This window comes from Haemaphysalis longicornis, unplaced genomic scaffold (assembly GCF_048455015.1).
Source record: "Haemaphysalis longicornis isolate Haplotype H1 unplaced genomic scaffold, Haemaphysalis longicornis Haplotype H1 scaffold_1, whole genome shotgun sequence".
NCBI lineage: Eukaryota > Metazoa > Arthropoda > Arachnida > Ixodida > Ixodidae > Haemaphysalis > Haemaphysalis longicornis.
The window spans coordinates 98661762-98679784 of NW_027526203.1; the positions used below are offsets into that span (position 1 = coordinate 98661762).

The 18023-nt window shown below is 51.9% G+C and overlaps 1 protein-coding gene across 5 annotated transcripts in view; it reads right to left on the reverse strand.

Moving 5' to 3' along the window:
* Positions 1–4386: 4386 nt before the first annotated feature.
* Positions 4387–18023, reverse strand: part of LOC144178361 (glycerophosphocholine phosphodiesterase GPCPD1-like) — a 103350-nt gene continuing 89713 nt past the window's right edge. For all 5 annotated transcript variants that reach the window (XM_077706159.1, XM_077706177.1, XM_077706153.1 and 2 more), the window contains one exon: positions 4387–8690. In XM_077706159.1, coding sequence (XP_077562285.1) covers positions 8513–8690 — 178 coding nt within the window. In that variant the 3' untranslated portion in view covers positions 4387–8512. The remainder of the gene's footprint in view (positions 8691–18023) is intronic.

Below are 18023 nucleotides of genomic sequence, written 5' to 3' on the forward strand. Positions count from 1 at the left end.
CAGCATTGGCGAGTGTCTGCAGCATACTATCCCAGAAAGACACCGTGGCCAGGCAGTAGGCATAGCCTAGGTGCGGCGCCGCGAATCGAGGAGCACTGCATTTGGGGAGCCGGCCGGCTTTCTCCCAAAACCAGTCCTCGCCGTCCCCCCGCAAACCTGTTTCCTGTGCCGCCGTCTCCGTGCACCTGCGGATCGGCGCACTCGTAGAAATGGTGAAAACTACGACGCGGCGAGAGGATGACGACGCGCTGCAGGTGCAGTGCGACCAGTGCCGTAGGTGGGCGTACCTGGATGAAACGGACTTCAGGACTCTCCGGGATGCCCGAGCGCCAGGAAGCTTCGTCTGCAACATGTGCTCCTCCAGCGCTGCTCTGGCCCGTAAAGTGGAGGCCGCGGAGAAGGAGGCAACCGAGCTCAGGAGAGTGGTATATCTGCAAGAACAAGTTCTGCAGTTGGCCGCCCAGCCCCGCCTCTCCGTGGACGCCTCTCCGTTCTGAGGCGGAGGCCGCGATTTCCGAAGAAGGGGACCCGAGTCACAAGGCACCGGATATCCTACAGTCACCGGATCACACATTACGCAGTGGTCGTGCCGATCGGGGGGTGCAACAGGGTGAAGTGACGCCTATGGAAGCTCCCGGCACTCTTGACATCTCTGCTGGGCCTTCTCCTGCGCCGGCCGCAGAAAAACCTGATGGAGATGTAGCGGAAACCCCAGTCGTCGAGCAGCCTGTTCCCCTTGTTCTCCCTGCGCAAGACGACTCGGATACTAGATGCCTGCACTGTTCACAGATAGGCGGCCAAGAGTCGCTGAGCCACAATGATGCCGGTACAAAAATCGATACAGCTCTGTGTCACCCCTGTCACCGGCATCCAAGCAACAGCTGCTGGGAGGAACGCCCTCTTCCCAACAACATCGAGCATCGAGGTCTCATCCAGGCCCTGGCGACAAATGCATCTTCCCTGCTCAGAGTGTCGACCGTGAGGTCATCATTGTCGGGGATGGAAACGTGGGCGCGATTGCGACATCCGTGCAAAGAGTGATCGAGCTGCCTGAAGTGGTGGGGTGTATGTACCGGAAAGGGTACAGCTCAGTGGCAACAGCCATGGAATCCATTGTTAGGTACGACCACAAAGCTCGACCAATCCAGCGACGCTACGTTGTACGTCGGGCTCACCGAAGTGATGAAAGGCCAGCCCGGGCAGGTGACGCGTGCGCTGGATGGCGGCACAGACCGCTCGACCAGGTTGCTGGTATGCTCCATACCTGATGTCACCAATCAGGGCAAAGAGGTACGGGCCGCCGTTCTGCTTCTTGCGCAATGGTGCAAGCGAGCCCGACGTAGGACGTAGGTTCGTCAACCTGAACAAAGGCTGTGGGAAAAAGAGGGCGTGCGCTACAGTCCTCAAGGAATCAGTTTTGTCGATGAAAGGATCTGTGAAGCTACTCAAGGTTTTTTAGGCCATCGACTCCACCGTGGCCACACGACGGCTCAGAAACTGCACTCTTCGCAAGACTCCAAAACGCCGAGGAAGCATCGCAAGTCCCTTGCGTCACCAGTGCAGAGGGCAACGCAAAACGGCCACAGCGTCAACGCACCACCCCACCCACAACATAAGCTGCAGTGAACCCACCGCCGTCGTCGTCGACGCGCACATCGTAGGTGTGTAAAAGCAGGCTTCCTGAATATGAACGGTGCCCGGTGTACCCAGAAATGGGCAGAACTGTATCGCGCTCTTGAGGAGGAAGGCATGTCTGTTTACGCAGTAGCAGAAATGCACCTCCGTGATGAAGAGCAACCACCCATTCAAAAGGACTGGTGCTTGACAGGCCAGAATAGGTCGGGAAATGATCGCAAAGGTAGAGGTGTGGGCTTGCTTGGGCGACGCAGCCTCTGGTGGAAACGTCAAAAGGGGGAGTGCCGTGACCGCCTGTGGGCCTTCGGCGAACTTTTGGGTGTACCTACGGCAGTGTGCGTCCTGTAACTGTCTGTTGTATCAACGCCCCATGCAGCTAACGCGGAACTGCTCGCCTGCGTTTTAAATGATGCAAGAAAATGGGCCAAGAATCAAGAAATAATGATTATAGGCGATTTCAATGGTCACGTAACTGAACTGGATGGATTCACCGATGCAAATGGCAGGTTGCTGCTTCAGTTGGCGGACGACTTGCAGTTAGCAATCGCCAACCTTGGTCAACGCTGTCAAGGGCAACTCACCTGGTGTGCGCATGGCAGTGCTACAACCATTGATTATGCGTTGGTGTCTCCCCGTCTCACTGGCCTTCTCCAAATGTTCTGTATTGACGATCCTGGCGTCAAAGTGGCGTACACAGCCTGGGGAGCGACCACAACCGCCTGCTGCTTCACTTCACACATGGTGGCCAGAGGAGGCGTGACAGCTTTCCACGGGAAACCGTGGGAACTTACCTGCCAGACCGGGCCATCGATACAGTTGCCGCAGAGTTTGAGAACAGCCACAGAAGAAGCGAGGCAGTTACATATGATGACTTTGTGACAGTCCTCCGCTCCATTATGCAGCGGCACATGAGCAGAGTACGCGGATCCAACCAACCAAAGCTGAATCGCTGGTAGGACTGCGAGGTGGAAACCGCGTGGCCAGCGTGTCGCGCTGCAAACCGTGGTTTCACCAGGGTGCAGTCAAAGCAGGCGACAATAACGACTTGGCAACCCTACCTAACGCTCAAACGCGGGGTGCATGCATTAGTGCAGACTAAGCTTGCCGAGAATAACCTGTGCCTGCTGCACCTATGCGGGAAGAGGGAAAGGCTACTTGCCAAAAGTTCTGGCGCTATGTCAAGAGCTTAGACCGAAAAGACGAGCCCCCGCAGCAACTCAGGGCGGGACAACAAGTCCCCAATATCAAAGAGCACTTGAATCAGCACTTCACTCGCTTGTTCGGCTCCATGGATGCTGATTCCACCATTGCCTCACCAAATGAAGCAGCCATGAGTACCGGCCCCTTGTTACCTCTGCAGGAGGTTGTTGATTTAGAAGCATCGCAACTCCGCTGGGCATTCTCCAGCATAACAGTCGACCGTGTCTTGGCTCGACACGGCTCTCGTACGGCCACCGGACCGGATTGTTTGCCAGCGCGACTCTTGAAGTGCTTTGGGCCAGCGACACGAAAACAGCTGGCGGTGCTGTTTACCGGCATTCTGGAGGGTGGACCCATTCCTGAAGAGTGGCATCACGGTCGGCTGACGCTTATACCTAAGCAAGGCGGTCAAGCCGATAACCTGGAGGACTGTCGACCCCTCACAGTAACCAGCGCGATGTACCGCATCTTCATGGGCGCCCTCAAGAAATGGCTGAGCAGGTGGGCCGAGTCCAAACGGCTCCTGACCGAACTTCTGAACGGGTTTCGCCCACGCCATCGTCCAGACGATATCCTGTTCATACTGACGCAGTGTGCCGAAATCGCGATCAACGAGCAGCGCTCTTTAATGTGCTGCTTTTTGGACGTGGAAAAGGTGTACGACACTGTCCCCCATGCCCCTCTTTTCCAGAAACTCAGTCGTCTCGGGCTTCCGGAAACGCTGCTGCGGACGGTCCGACTACTTTACGAGGGTAACACCGGGACAGCGCACTTTGGTCAGACTCAGTCAGACTACACCCCTGTCACAAGGGGCCTCCGTCAAGGCTGTCCGCTCTCTCCGCTTTTGTATGTCCTGTATGCCTCGAGTATTGAGCGGAAACTGCTCCAATGTGGTCTCGGTTTTCGGCTCAGACGCAGCACCACTGGGGCGGACGAGCAATACCGCCTGCCAGGGCTCGCATTTGCCGATGGATTGCAGACCCTGCTGGACATCTGCTTCGCTGAGGTAACACAGCTTGGACTCCGGTTCAGTGCCCAGAAGTCTGCAGTTTTTACCCTCGCGGAAACCAGCGGAGACGCAGCAGTTCCCTCGGTGGGGAAGAAATGAGCATGTGTTCGTCTTACAAATACCTGGGCGTAGTGCTTTCTGCCAGTGCTGCCATGTACTCGCACCATAAGGCAAAGGTTCGCCAGTCTGCCGTTCGTGGCCAGTGCATTCTTTGCCGCCAAAGCCTGTGGGGCTGCAACCGTCTCCTGACAAAAATGGGACGGTGCACTCAACAGACCTCCCCGCTTTTCCTTCTGTGCCATGCAGGCTGATGATAACGGACTGGCACAGAAATGCTCGCACACCAAGCCCTTTGCAGCACTACACATTTCCTTGCCAACTGAGCATTACAAAGCTCAGAAGAAACCTGGACATAGTGAAACTTGAAATTGCAAAACACAGATTCATTTCCCACACATTGCTTTCTTCTTTCTTTTTTTTTTTTTTTGCTGTTGAGCCACAATAATGATAAAGGCTAAGAAAAGCAAAACAAAAAAAATTAGCACTTGTTCAATATTACAATTTATTTACACACCCAGGTATTCCGCAAAAGAAGTACGCTTGGCACACAAACAAGCAGCAAGAGAGCACGAGCTATTTAGGATTAAGAGGATCAAGCTCAGCGTAGCTGAACTACAGGGCTGTTAGCACGTGGTTCCCAATTCTCGGCTAGCACCAACGATTCTGGCCCACTGCCCTCGGAGTACGTCAACCTTGGCCAGTGCTGCAAACGGCCTTGCACAGCCCTGGTTGGACACATGCCAGCAGGAGATCGCAACCTAAACTTGGTGTAGCGCCATCACGCGGTGGCACTGCTGCTGCGGCAGTGTGCATCCCTGCCTTGGTGGCAATGCACTGGGGCACTCCAAAACGGAAGTGCACAGGCAGGCACTAGAGTGCACTTGAGCTGTTGAGCAGGCAGGCACTGGTGCAGCCTTGCTCATTCAGTCCACACAGGAGGGAAGCCCAGGCCTACTGCCAATTGGCGGTGAGATGTTTGAGTGGCTCGGACCCTGGCTCTGACGTCGGCTTAGGGACTCCCTCCCCTGTCGTCTGCTACACCCCGCTTCTGAGGGGTGTAGCACAGTGCCCGTGCTAGAAATCGCCCGCTTTAGTGCATCAAAAAGCGTATTTCTAGCAATTCAGGCATTTTCACTAGCTCCTGACACACATAAATAATTTAAAGCTGTATCCCCCACAAGTTTGCAACATACGAGGAGAGAGAGAACAATTTTCTTAACAGCATCGGTCAGAAGGTCGTGTGTAACTTGTCCTTTCTAGCTTATACGCGAGGTTCAGCGCTCAGAGCTCCTAGATAAGTATTCAAAATGCGTAGGCTTCCATCCAGTATTTTGGGGATGCTCTTATGAAGACTGAACAGTCTCATGCTATGTACCAAGCAGAGGGCCCCTACACGCGCATCGCATAAGCAGGAAATAAAGCGGCTGTCTTCTATTTCTTTCGTTGTTGACTTGTATCAGGGTGATGTTTTTTTTTTTTGCTGTGCCTAACACATTAATTTTTCCACACTCACAAATCTCTTATTAGTAGGTTTTGGGATGTTTGGGAGGATCACAAATATCGTGTGGATAGTTTCTTCAGGCTGTACGGCATCCATTCCCGTCTTCACAAATTCGCTTTCATTATGGCTGCGTGCAAGAAGATGCATATTTTGAGCGCACATTGTTTATTCACACGCAAATAGAATGAGAAGGTTTGTGCTACACCACCGCGATCGCGCTCCAGACAACGTACGTTGTCACTCGAAGGCGGCTTTTGTGCTCCGAATTTCTACCGTAACCATCGTTATCATAACGAGCTGACTCTCAACCAAAACAATTATGACATGATTACGGTGTTGAAGGTGTGATATACTAGCTAACGAACGCAATAAATACTATACGTGCATCGAAATCGAATATTTCCAAACGGCTCTTTATTGGCTTCCACCCCTTCCAGGCGTAAAGAACAAATCCTAGTCTACTCGGGATGGTGTTCTATGATCGAAGAAAATTACTCTTACTCTCTTGTCCTGGACGGAGGACCCTGCCCATTAATCAGTTCGATTTTACTGTTATATGCTCCTCTTGAGCGGAGTTTTCCTATGATGCATACCTGCATATTGGGGAGATAGGGGTGTGGGAAATGTATCGAATTTCCCTCCAGGTCGGAACAAACATAGTGTTACTGCATCTTTACCGTAGACGTTACTCGTTTTGCTCAATAAACCTCCAAACTGGTTAGAAGCCTGGTATAAAACCAGCACGTGCCTATACCAGGGGTGAGACAGCTAAATCAGTTTTGGGAGCAGTTTTTGGAGCAGCAAAATTTCGATTTTGGAGCAGATGAACCTTGATTTGGAGCAGAAGAACGACGTTAATTATGTCACCTTAGGAGCCTAAAAAATCAAATTTTTGGCAACGTGGAGGAGAAAACTGCACTTTGTAATCGGTTTCGAACATGCATAACATTGAAACAACCTTTCAATAAAGTTTTTTCTACCGGTGCATCACAAGGTACGAACTGCACTACCTTTTTACAAACCATTTTTTTTTACTTCTTAGGCTCTGTGCATAGATAGCATGGAGTGCCGTCGAAGATATCGAATTCAAAAACTAAGCAATCGTAAGGCATTTTTATTATCATGTGGATGCCGAAATTATTATTTTTGTAATCCCATACTCGGCCTTAAGCACAAGAGTAGAGAGCCCCGGCAAAACTTGCGCAAAGCGAGGGTCACTGACAGTCGTCGCACCCCACCAGCCCTCCCATTTCGATCCCCAAGGTACACGTTCCCTACGATCGTAATTTGAGTAACGTTGGTGTGTTTAGCCACCTCCCATTGGCAGTAAATTTCACTTCAGATGGAGGAACCATTGGCACTAGCGTGCAACAATAGCTCGTCCCGCTATCGGACACTGCTTGAACATTTTGCGGCGATGTAGCCTGCGCCTCCACTTCGGCAGTGTCGATCGCCCCATTCCTGCGGCTCGCGATCTCGCTGTCACAGGCAGCAATAACTCAGCGTTTTATAACACTGCAATGAGCCCGAAATATCATTTCAAGCACGCAGCGCTCCTCACACTCAAGGCTGAAACATGGCGAATTCGGGGGCACCACATTGTTTTTGGTGAACTCCCGTCTTTCGAGTCGCGCAACTTCCCGCAACAACTCAGACTAAATGCAAACCCAGCCACCTCCATAACCAAAACCACGCCAGAAATCAGCGAAGAGCACTCTTCCTGAACCCCGAGCCACTGCTTCGCCAGGCGGCCACGTTTTCCAATATTCACCACACCAAGATGGCGGTGCCCAGTAATGTCGTTCCGGAGATACGGCGCTCCGAAAATTGCTGTTTTTTCATCAACTTGCACAAGCAGTTTGTCGCCTCCGTACACAGAAGTATTTTTTCAGCAGGAATTTGCAATGGTTTTCGATGGGAAACTTTAAAAATGCACAAAATATTTTAACATGTGCAACCTGACATTGTCATTTTTGAAAAACTGTCTCGGGGACAATTTTATGCCGTTTTTTTATTGAATGATCAATCAATTAAACCTTTACAAACAGCATGACCTTGGGGGTGCTGGAAAATTATGCCACCAGTAAGCATTTTCCCCACTAAAACTCACGGGAGCGTTAAAATCCTTGGCCCTCGGGCTGTTTTGGAGCAGTTTGGCGCAATTTTTGCAATTTTCAAGCTTTTGGAGCAGCATGGCGCAAGAAAACGAATTTGTATCAAAACTGCGCAATATGCGCAGCTGTCTCACCCCTGCTATACACACAGTGGGCTATTGGAACTCAACCTACAGTTTTTGCGGCCCATAGTGCATGTCGGCATACTTTCATGCCATGACAACATAAAGTGATGTGATTCGCAATACTTTCGATCATTCGGCGAGGTTGCAAAAACTTGTTTTCCTTACATATGATTACCGGGAATCGTAATGCCCGCTGCCTACGGTCCCGAAGGCCTGGTATTTGTTTTGGTCTTGCATTTTCGCTGTTGTCGGTTATTAGCAGCTGGCGGCTCCCTTTGTACCAAAGATTGCTGAACACTGAAGCTGACGCTTACTCCGGCTCTTCGCGCTCCGCACAGGGCCAGCTTCACAAAAACTGCAGCGGCCCTGGAAATGTTTTTTCCGGAACAGTATCAAAAACTACACTTTAAATAACGCCTTCAGCTGGTGTATGCGATTTTGAGGCTATCATCATGATAAAAAGTTGCGCACACGCAAAATCTGGTACGAACAAGCATCAGACGTCAACCGAGCGCAAAGACACAGCAGGGAGAGCAAGCCCGAGTGAAGCAGACGACAAAGGCGAGGGTCCCTAAGCCGACGTCACGGAGGCGCTCACCGCCAATCCCCACAGCTTCTGCAAGGCCACCAAACCAGTGCTTGCCTTGCTACAACAAGGAGCAGCCAGCATGGGAGCAATGCTGTGCACAGACAGGCACTGATGGGTGTCAAGCACATGCTGCCACCTCCGCTGCACGGCGATTCAGCAGGGGCAGCGCTGTTCGCAAAAGCCACGACCAGCAGGGGACAAGCAAATGCCAACAGTGGCCACCAGAAGAGGCCTTCGAGACTGATCCGTGGCACTGCCGGTGCGAGCAGCACAGGCCGGCTAGGAGCCCCCCACGCTGCACTGGGCGGCCGCCGGGGAGGCCACCGTGTTCTCGGGCAGGGTCACCCGGGAGCAGCAGCTGTGGCTGGCCTCGAGCAGACCTGCCGCCGAGCCGGGCGGCATGTGGAACACGCTCTCGCTCTCGCTGGGAGTGCCCCGCATGATCAGCACGTCCAGCCTGCAACCAGGTGGCATGCTCAGCTGCACTCGGAGCCCCAGGCTTAGCCCAAGGGAGCCCGGGGCTCCGCAATGTTGTTGGGAGTGCAAGCACTGCGGTCTGTGGATGTTGGTTATGATTTTTTCTCAATATTTGTCAATTTTTACTCACTTACATTACAATTTTAATAGTTAGTACAACTTTAATGGCATCAATTATTAATGGTCTAATTCATTTTATCTGTTATAAAGTTTACATATTTGCATCCTCGCTTACTATGCATTGGCATACACTTTAAAATTGGTTGGAATTTTCAGAAGTACCGAAAACCGTGCACAGACTGCGCAAATGGCAAAACGGGTTTGAAAACTGCGACAAATCAGTTTTCATATTTCTGCATTTGCTCCCGCAGTGAAGCAAACGTGAACTGTCACAGGCGCACAAATGTGATACAGTCGAATTCCGCTACAATGAAATTGACAGGACGTGCAAAAAATCTCGAGGCAAAAATTCGTTAAGGCAAAATCTGCCCCAACACACCACGGAAGGGCAAGAAAAATAGCCCCGTATATTTCGGCATCACTGGCAGCATCATAAAATGTTAAGAAAAATGTGTGACGCGCAATAATGTCGTGTTTATTCGGATAACAAACATACCAATGATTATCTGTTTTTTACCTGCATGCAAAGAGTGCGTTATGGAGGGGGGGGTTGAAGAAATGAAGGCACAGGACATATTGCTGTAGAACGAGGCGTGTCCACCGAGTTGATCACTTGCAGATAGCTGCCAAGCCATCGGAAGCCCCCCTCTCGCTCGTGGCAGAGCGGTGCCATTATCTTATCCTCTGACTGGGCACGGCGGCCACTGACTTTGGCAGGCAAGTCACGCGAGCTTGCATTTAATGTCGCCACTAAGATAGGATGATGCGGGTTCAAGACTAAACACGAAAACATCATCTTTTCTTTGAACTTGGAAGAATTGTAGAAGGAAAACTGCAAGACAGCTGCTCTCACAACACGTACACGACGGCGCCTCGTCAACAGCAGAGCACATTCGTGCAACTTCAACTGGACACAGATCGGCTGTAGCTCCGGCTTGGTGAACCAGGCCTCGTGTAAAGACGGCCAGCCACATCATTGTCACCCGCAAACAATGGCTTCCACCCACGAGTTTGTTTTTGTTTTGGGTGGTGGTGTGGGCGTGCGGCACACGTTCTTGGTGAATCTAAGCATCCATAATGTATAAAAAAGTTAGATACTAGCTGGCGTTATGCTTATTTTATTTTAAAACAAATGTTCAAACCCAGCCCCAATGAGCGGAAATTTCGTTGAAGCGAAAGCAAGAGAGACAAATGGTTCATTGTAGCAAGGGCTCTGTTGCATTGACTTCTACGGCTAATTATGGGGAATTGGAAATATTTCGTTGAAGCGGAAATTTTGTTGAACTGGAGTTCGTTGTAGCACGGTCCGACTGTGCAACTAGACAAGAAAGTAGGCACTAGGTACAAAGCTATTACTGCCGATTGACGAGCTTCATGGCTGGCATGATAAGAGGGCGTTGGGCAGTTGAGGTGGTCAAATGGGGCGAAGGTTGGTGTTCGTTCTGCCGTTCTAGACGTCATCCAAGTGCAGCTCTTTTGTGCACATGCAGGAGGCCTTCTCTGCGTCATTCCCCTGCGCAAAAATGTTCCTATTCGCCTCAGGGATGGCTCTCCTAAAGCAGGCACGAGTAAAGCGGATAGTTGGGCGAGTTGGTTGCTGCTGACTAATGAACTCATACTTCTAGCGAACTAAGCACAGGACGAAGAAAGAAAGAGAAGACGAAACACACAGCGTGTGTTTCGGCTTCTCTTTCTTTCTTCGTCCTGTGCTTAGTTTGCTAGAAGTACGAGTTCATTAGTCAGGCACGAGGGGCACACTTCCCCTGCAGATTCCATGCGCTCCTCAGCGCAGTGAGTCACGCCATAGCGATCACGGCACAATAACCCCCGTGGCCCACTGCTTTATTGCCACTTCGACAGAACTACAACAGTCACAGATAACAGACACAGGCGCCTAGGTTAGTAGGTTAGTGAGTTAGTAGGGCTAGTGGCGCCACCTACACCACATCTCCCCTTCTGGGGAAAACAAACACCTTTTACAGGTTTACAAGTTCAGTCTCTTCGGCGCGATCACGCGTCGGCCTGAGCGTGTACGCCGCGGACTAGGAACACGTGGAGTTCCTGCACTCACAGTTTCTGCACTCGGTGAGCGGTCCACGCAAGGCTCGTCTCGAACAGAAGTCCCCTGCAAACCATTGGAGCCAATAGGGTGGCTGGTTTGCTCTCCGGGTGACAGAGTCCGCCCCGGGGAGCCCTGCTGGCCCCGAAGGGAACGAGATGGCAGCGGCTACGCTGCACTACCCCGTTCGGTGTCGCAACCACGTAGCACCGAGGCCGCTGTCCCGGGCTCAGCAGCTGTGCAGCACACTGCATGTCGGTGACCCAGACGTCCTGAACAGGCCGCAACTCCCGCAACTGCCGAACACCATGGCGGCGGTTGTAGTCTTTCGTCTGTCTCCGCCGAGCAGCAGAATCCCACTCGGCAAAAATCGCCGAGTCAGGCCAGGCTGGTTGCAGCAAGTCCCTTGATTTCATGATTTCAGCAAACAGGTCCGCAACCGCCGGCCCATCAACAGCTGTGCTGGGCAGGAGCCTGTGGATCCGGGAGTGTCACGATACAACAGCAGGGCCATGTGACGATCTGCGTCCTTTCGCCACAGCTCCTTCACCGTACGCACCGCACGTTCCACCTCACCGTTCGACTGCGGGAAAACCGGGCTGCTTGTGCGACGGGTAAAGCCTTCAGCAAACTCCGCAAATTCACGGGGTGAAAATTGTGGCCCATTATCACTTCGAACCACCTCGGACACCCCGAAACGACCCACGACGCTCTTCATGGCGGAGATAACTGCGTTACTCGAAGTTCCACGCAAGGTCCACACTTCCAGGTGGCGGGAATAATAGTCAGCCACGCACAGGAAATCTTGGGCCTTCGAAATGAGTCGGCACCCACTTGCTGCCAAGGAAGCTGTGGGGCAGGGGATTGAATCACAGGCTCGGCCCTTTGCTGCCTCACCGTCGCGCACTGTTGACAGTTTTCCACGAGGTGTGGTGCCGGGAACGTTCTTCTACTGAGCCTGTAGTGTTGGGTAATTTCGTGGAAGGCTCTGAGTGGCGTGGGTTCCAGTGTCTCCTCCGCGGCCTGGTGGGCGAGATCTCGGGCCACGAGATGGGTGTGTTCGTTGCCTCTCATGAAGGAGTGGGCCGGTGTCCACACAATTGCCACCTTCCTGTCCGGCGTCTTGCTTTTCAGGATGCGTAGCGTCACGGGTGACACCCACCCCGACATGAAGCTGCGGCATGCCTCTTGTGAGTCTGTGACAACGGTCGTGGTGTTGGTTTGCGTGAGGGCGAGAGCGATGGCAAGTTCTTCAGTTTCTTTGGCTGTGGCTCTTGGAATGGATGCACTGGTCAAATGCTTACACCTGTCCGTCACCACGGCCACCATGGCTCTTTTACCGTTGTAGTGGGCTGCGTCGGTGTAGGCCGTCGTCGGGACTCGGCAGCAAATCTGATTCAGCGTTTTTGCGCGTGCTTCTCTGCGACCTTGATGGTAGTTCGGGTGCATGTTTCTAGGTATCGGGTGGACTATTATAGGTTTACGCCACGATTCCGGGATCATCTGCGACTGGGGCTGGTCTCGTGGAACCCACTGAAGTTTGGTCACTACACGAACGGGCCGCAGTGTACTGACCAAACTTCAGTGACCGTGCCCTTAGACTTGACAAGTGGCCCTCAATGAGTTCCGATACAGTATTGTACAGCCCCATACGTAGTAACTTCTCTGTGGATGCGCTCATGGGTAATCCAAGGGCTTGCTTAAGTGACTTGCGTATGAGCACGTCGATCTTATCCTGTTCCGTTCTACTCAGGATGACGTATGGAGTCACGTAGGTTATTCGTGAGAAGACGAACGCTTGTATAAGCCTGAGCGTGTCACCCTCTTTCATGCCTCTGTGCCAGTTCGCAACCCTGCGTACCATATGCGTGACCTGCTCGATGGTCTTGGTGAGTTGCTCTACCAAGGCATTGTTCTTGCCGTCCGCCTGGATGAGCAGACCCAGAATCCTGATTGATTTGCTTGGCTTGATGTCGTGCCCATCGAGGGTGATTTGGATGTTGTCGACATCTTTATTTGTTCGGCGTCTCCTCACCACGAGAAGCTCAGACTTCTGTGGCGAGCACGACAGCCTCTCAAGGAACCAAGAAACCACACTCAGACTAATACAGACAAATACGTTTCCACATCCAGTCAGGATGCATCTGTTATTTCCTACACAATTTGACGCACAATGTAAATTCTGTACTAGACCAGGCACTCTATGGCACATAATATGGGAGTGTGTCAAGAACCCAGACCTGCCAGCCCATTTTCCTTCCCCTACCCCGGAGCAGTGGGAGATACTACTGTCCAGCTCCCTCCCTCAAGATCAACTTCTGCTGGTTGAGAGGGCAAGTCGAGCAGGGACGGCACATGGTTACCTGAAATGAGGAACCACCCCACCTTAGTTCAATAAAAAAAGTTTTGTCTCTCTCTCTCTCTCTCCACGAGGTCTTTAATTCTGCGGCTGATTCCTGGCCACCACACGGACTCCCTAGCCCTTGCCTTGGAACGAGCAACACCGAGGTGCCCCTCGTGTATAAGCTGCAAAACTTCCCCCTGAAGTGCAGCTGAGACCACCACCTGGCTACCTCTTAAGAGAACCGACTCAGCGACTGAAAGCTCTCCACGAAATTTCCACGAGGGCGCTAGGTGCGAAAGTAGCCTTGCTTTAGCAGGCCAGCTGTACTCGCAGAAACTGACTAGAGTGGAACACCAACGCTTGATGGCGCTTCATCACTTCCAGGCTAATGGGCAAGCTAGCGCTGACTGCTCTGGCGTAGCATTCCACGTAGTCGGCACCCACTCTTGCGGGACCGCGTAATGGGTCTCTGGACAACGTACACGATCTTGATCTGGGTACATACACGATCTTGAACTGATACCGCATCAGCTTCAGTCGTAGACGCTGCAACCTTGGCGGCAGCAGGTCGACCTCCATTTCCCCTGGCAAAGCCGTAAGTCGTTGATGATCTGTTTCCACAAGAAACTGAAGACCCCTGACAAACTCGTCGAACCTTACGGCCAAGGCCTCCTCCCCGGTCCGGCTGTACCTGTGCTCGGTCGCCACAAGCTCCCGCTCGTCGTTCTCCGTTGGGTGGATCCTGGAGTAGAACTGGCCCGAGCCGAAAGAAGCTGGAATCTGCCGAAACAACCGTTGGTTGCACCGGGTGATAGCAAGCCATGCAGACTTCGGACGCGAGCATCTCTGACTTCTTCGAAAGCACCTTCCTGAGGTGGCCCGGAGATCCAAGCAGCGTTCTTGCACAACAGCTCCCTGATTGGAGCCACGACATTCGACAAATGCGGCAAGAACCTTGCAACATGATTCACCATGCCAAGGAACCTGCGAACAGCTCCAACATCCACCGGCGGCACCATTTTCAGCACGGCCTCTACCTTGGCCGGATCCGGTGAGATACCTTCTGCTGAAACTACAACTCTGAGAGAGCGTACGCTGTCCACCCCAGACTGGCACTTTGTCTTGTTCAAGGTCAGACCCGCTGCCTTCATGCGACCAAGTACCTCCGCCAACCTTTTGTCATGTTCGTCCCGGTTCCGGCCGAACATCAGCACATCGTCAATCATGTTGACCACACCTTTCTGCCCTTCGAGGATGCAAAACATCTGGCGTTGGAAGTACTCCGGCGCCGAGGTTATACCAAATGGGAGTCGGCAAAAACAGTACCGCCCAAACGGCGTGATAAATGTTGTCAACTCTTGGCTACTTTCAGCCATCCGCACTTGGTGAAAACTGGATGTCGCGTCGAGCTTTGAAAATACCTTGGCGTCACCGAGAAGACCTAGTACTTGCTCGACCGTAGGGAGCACATGCCGTTCCTGAAGAACCACTTTGTTCAGTCTTGTCAGATCAACGCACAGTCGGTAGTCTCTTGAAGCCTTTTCAACAACCACCAGGCCGGTACGCCACGGTGTGGGCTTAGTAACCTTCCGTATAACTTGCCTTGTAGACAATTTACCCAGCTCACCCTTCACGACGTCGAGAAGAGGGATTGGAATGCGCCTAGGAACGTTCACGAAATATGGAATGGCTCCCGGCTGCAAGCGGATCTCATACGCCTCTCTGAGTTCACCTAGACCATTAAATATTTGTGGCGCAAAGGTGTTGACGATTAACTGCGTCCCTTGTTTTCCGTCAGCTGATTTGACAACACCGTTCGCAAATTGGACGACACCAAGCTCCTGAATAGCTGGAAACCCGAGAAGGGGTACGTGCTGTGAGCGTACCACGCAGTGCTTCTCTACAGCATAGCGGTCCTTCCACTTCAATGCTGCCCTGAAGATCCCCAAAACAAGTGGCTGCCCCCCTGGGCCCATCAGCTCACCTTCAGGCGGGTCGAGACGTGCAGGAATGCCGGAGAACGTGCTTGGTATCACGGACACTTCCGCACCGCTGTCCACCTTGAACCTGACGGGTGTCCTGCTGAACCTCAACATCGACAAGCTTCGCCTTCGGCTGGCTCAGCGAGCCTACTTCTTACAGCTCAACCGAAGCAACTGACGAACGGCACACCGTTGCACAATGACCCTTCTTGTGGCACTTGTTGCACGAAGCACGTCTCGCTGGCCAGTCGGTACGTGGATGCGCTGGCCTCCCACAGAAGTGGCATGTCCCGCCTGATGTCACAGCAGCAGAACCACCTTTGGTTGCTGCAGGTGCCGCTCGAGGTGGGCGGTTCCTCTTCCCCGACCGCATTTTCGCCGCGTCAACACATACCGGCGTAGACGGGGCACCAATTTCTGCCTCACGCGCAATGCGTTCTTTTTCGGCATCCTCGTTTTGACGCACCTGGAATAGCGCTTCCTCTAGCAATAGCTTCGAGTTTCTACAAAGTTTATCTGACAGGTTGCTATCTGAAAGGCCGACAACGAACCGATCACGCACGAGCCGCTCTTCTATCTCCCGTGACGTATAGTTGCATTGCCGAACCATGCCCCAAAGAGCAGTGCAAAACGCTTCGGCGGACTCGCCAGGCTGCTGTGTTCACCGGTGAAATCTTGCGCTCTCGTACAGCTCGTTTGTCGGGTGGAACTTGTTGGTGACCGCCTGAAAATCCTTCAACTGGTCTTCCTGAACACGAAGCGAGGAAAGGATTTCCCAAGCTCTTGGGCCCATACAGTACAGCAGGGTTCTCACGCATACCTCCGTGGCGGCGACGTCAGTCCTGACGCGAAGCTGCAGTCTTCGAACTGAAGAAGCCAATGTCACCACTCTCCAGGGTTGCCAAAGTCGAAGGGAGGTGGGGGCCGGAGGTTCACCATAGCCGCAGCCGACATTGACTTGGCGTCTTTGTCCATCTTGCTAGCCGAGGAGCGCGCTTATTGAAGCAGGCGGCTTAGATCACTTTACGCCATATCCGCGAAAAGCTAGCCCAGCCCGCAGCCGCGAGCGTGGCATATGCCTCCCTCACTCAAGCCATACTCAACAGATGACAACTGATACCGCACCCCACTTCTGACACCATGTAGTGAGTCACGCCATAGTGATCACGGCCCAATAACCCTCGTGGGCCAATGCCCAGTGCTTTTATTGTCGCTTCGACAGAACTACAACAGCCCACTTCACACAGAATTCGATGGTGAAACGGCACTTTTCTAGCAACGCTAAGCTAGCATTTCGCCCTCGGATATCTCGGCACCCAGAACAGGTGCACCTGCAATTTTTTTTTTTGCTTCTGATACCTAAATGTGGGGAGAATACAACGTTGGAAACATTTTTCAAATGAAGGCTTTGGAAAATTATTATTGTGTTCAATTGACACCCCCTGTGCGCCATTTAAATGACCAAAAATAGCTAAAGAAAAAAAATTCTCCCAACATTGTATTCTTTAGTCATTCGCCTGCCTAGCCATGGGGTAATCACCATTCTGTACGGAGTGGTTATTTGGTAATTGTGGCGCAAAATAATGGCAATCAATTATTATCTAAAAAAAATAATCAACATGCAAAACATCTAATTGCAGAAGTGAAATTGGCACAAAAAACTCCATAATGCTGTGCAGTTTCGTAAAAATTGGTTACTATATAAAAGACCCGTGTAACCCCTTAAAGCCAACATTTGGACAATCAGGCTGGTCAGTGACCTTGTTGATCTTTTTTACGAGTTCTTCTACGGCTTGGTGTGCACCCTGGTGTTCGATTATTTTAGGTTTATACTTCGTGGTGTTTGGAAATTTGTTGCAGGAATAGTCTTTCCTTTCTTGCTATGGAGTGGTCTACAAGCTAGTCATGAATATTTTGTGCAGGTTTCCCACATTTGCATGAGTTTGAGAGTAGAGGGCAGCGCAATGAACGAGACAAAGCGGAGACGAGACAAACACAAGTGCTTGTGTTTGTCTCGTCTCCGCTTCACCTCGTTCATTGCGCTGCTTTCTACTCTCAAAGTTATGTACCAACCGGCTCAAGCTTCGACTCTTCTGTTGCACGAGTTGTGGTCAGTTTTGTTGGTACAGTGTCCGGTGATTGCCTAGCTCGTGCATTTGCAGGAAAGTGCGGTGGCATGAGGTAAATGTTTCTTATCCGCCATTGACGTGTTGTTGCTCCCTGTCCGTGTGCAAGTCAATGTTCCGTCAATTTTCCTACACACCGTTTGCGTACTTGCGATTCAAGAGTCTGGTTACTGGCATGCTGAGTGGCGTTTGATCTGTGGCTTCTAACCGGCCATCGTGCCACCGTTTTACGTCCATCAATCATCGGCCTTTTGGAAATCACTGGACCACACAACCGCCAGCTTGAAAATTTAGCTATAGCTCTCGTAAAAAATTTCATTTCAGTGTAAACGGTCACAAAATGGGGGGATCCTGCCCCTCCTGGAGACATGTCGGGAGGGCGACTGCCATTGCCAGAGTCCCTGGCAGACATTGTCTCCGGCTGTAATAGCAACGATGTCGCCTCCCAAGGTTCCCCAAGGTTCCCCAAGGTCCCTGGCAGACATTGTCTCCGCCTGTAATAGCAACGATGTCGCCTCCCAAGGTTCCCCTTGCTTGCCACCAAACTCACCAAGGAAAAGAATAAACTTCCAGTTCTTGCTGACAAATTAACCAGTCTGCCTTTCCTTTTTCATAACGACTGCTGCAAATCAACAGACTAAGAAAAAGGAAGGACCATTACAGCAACTGTAAGATTCTGCTT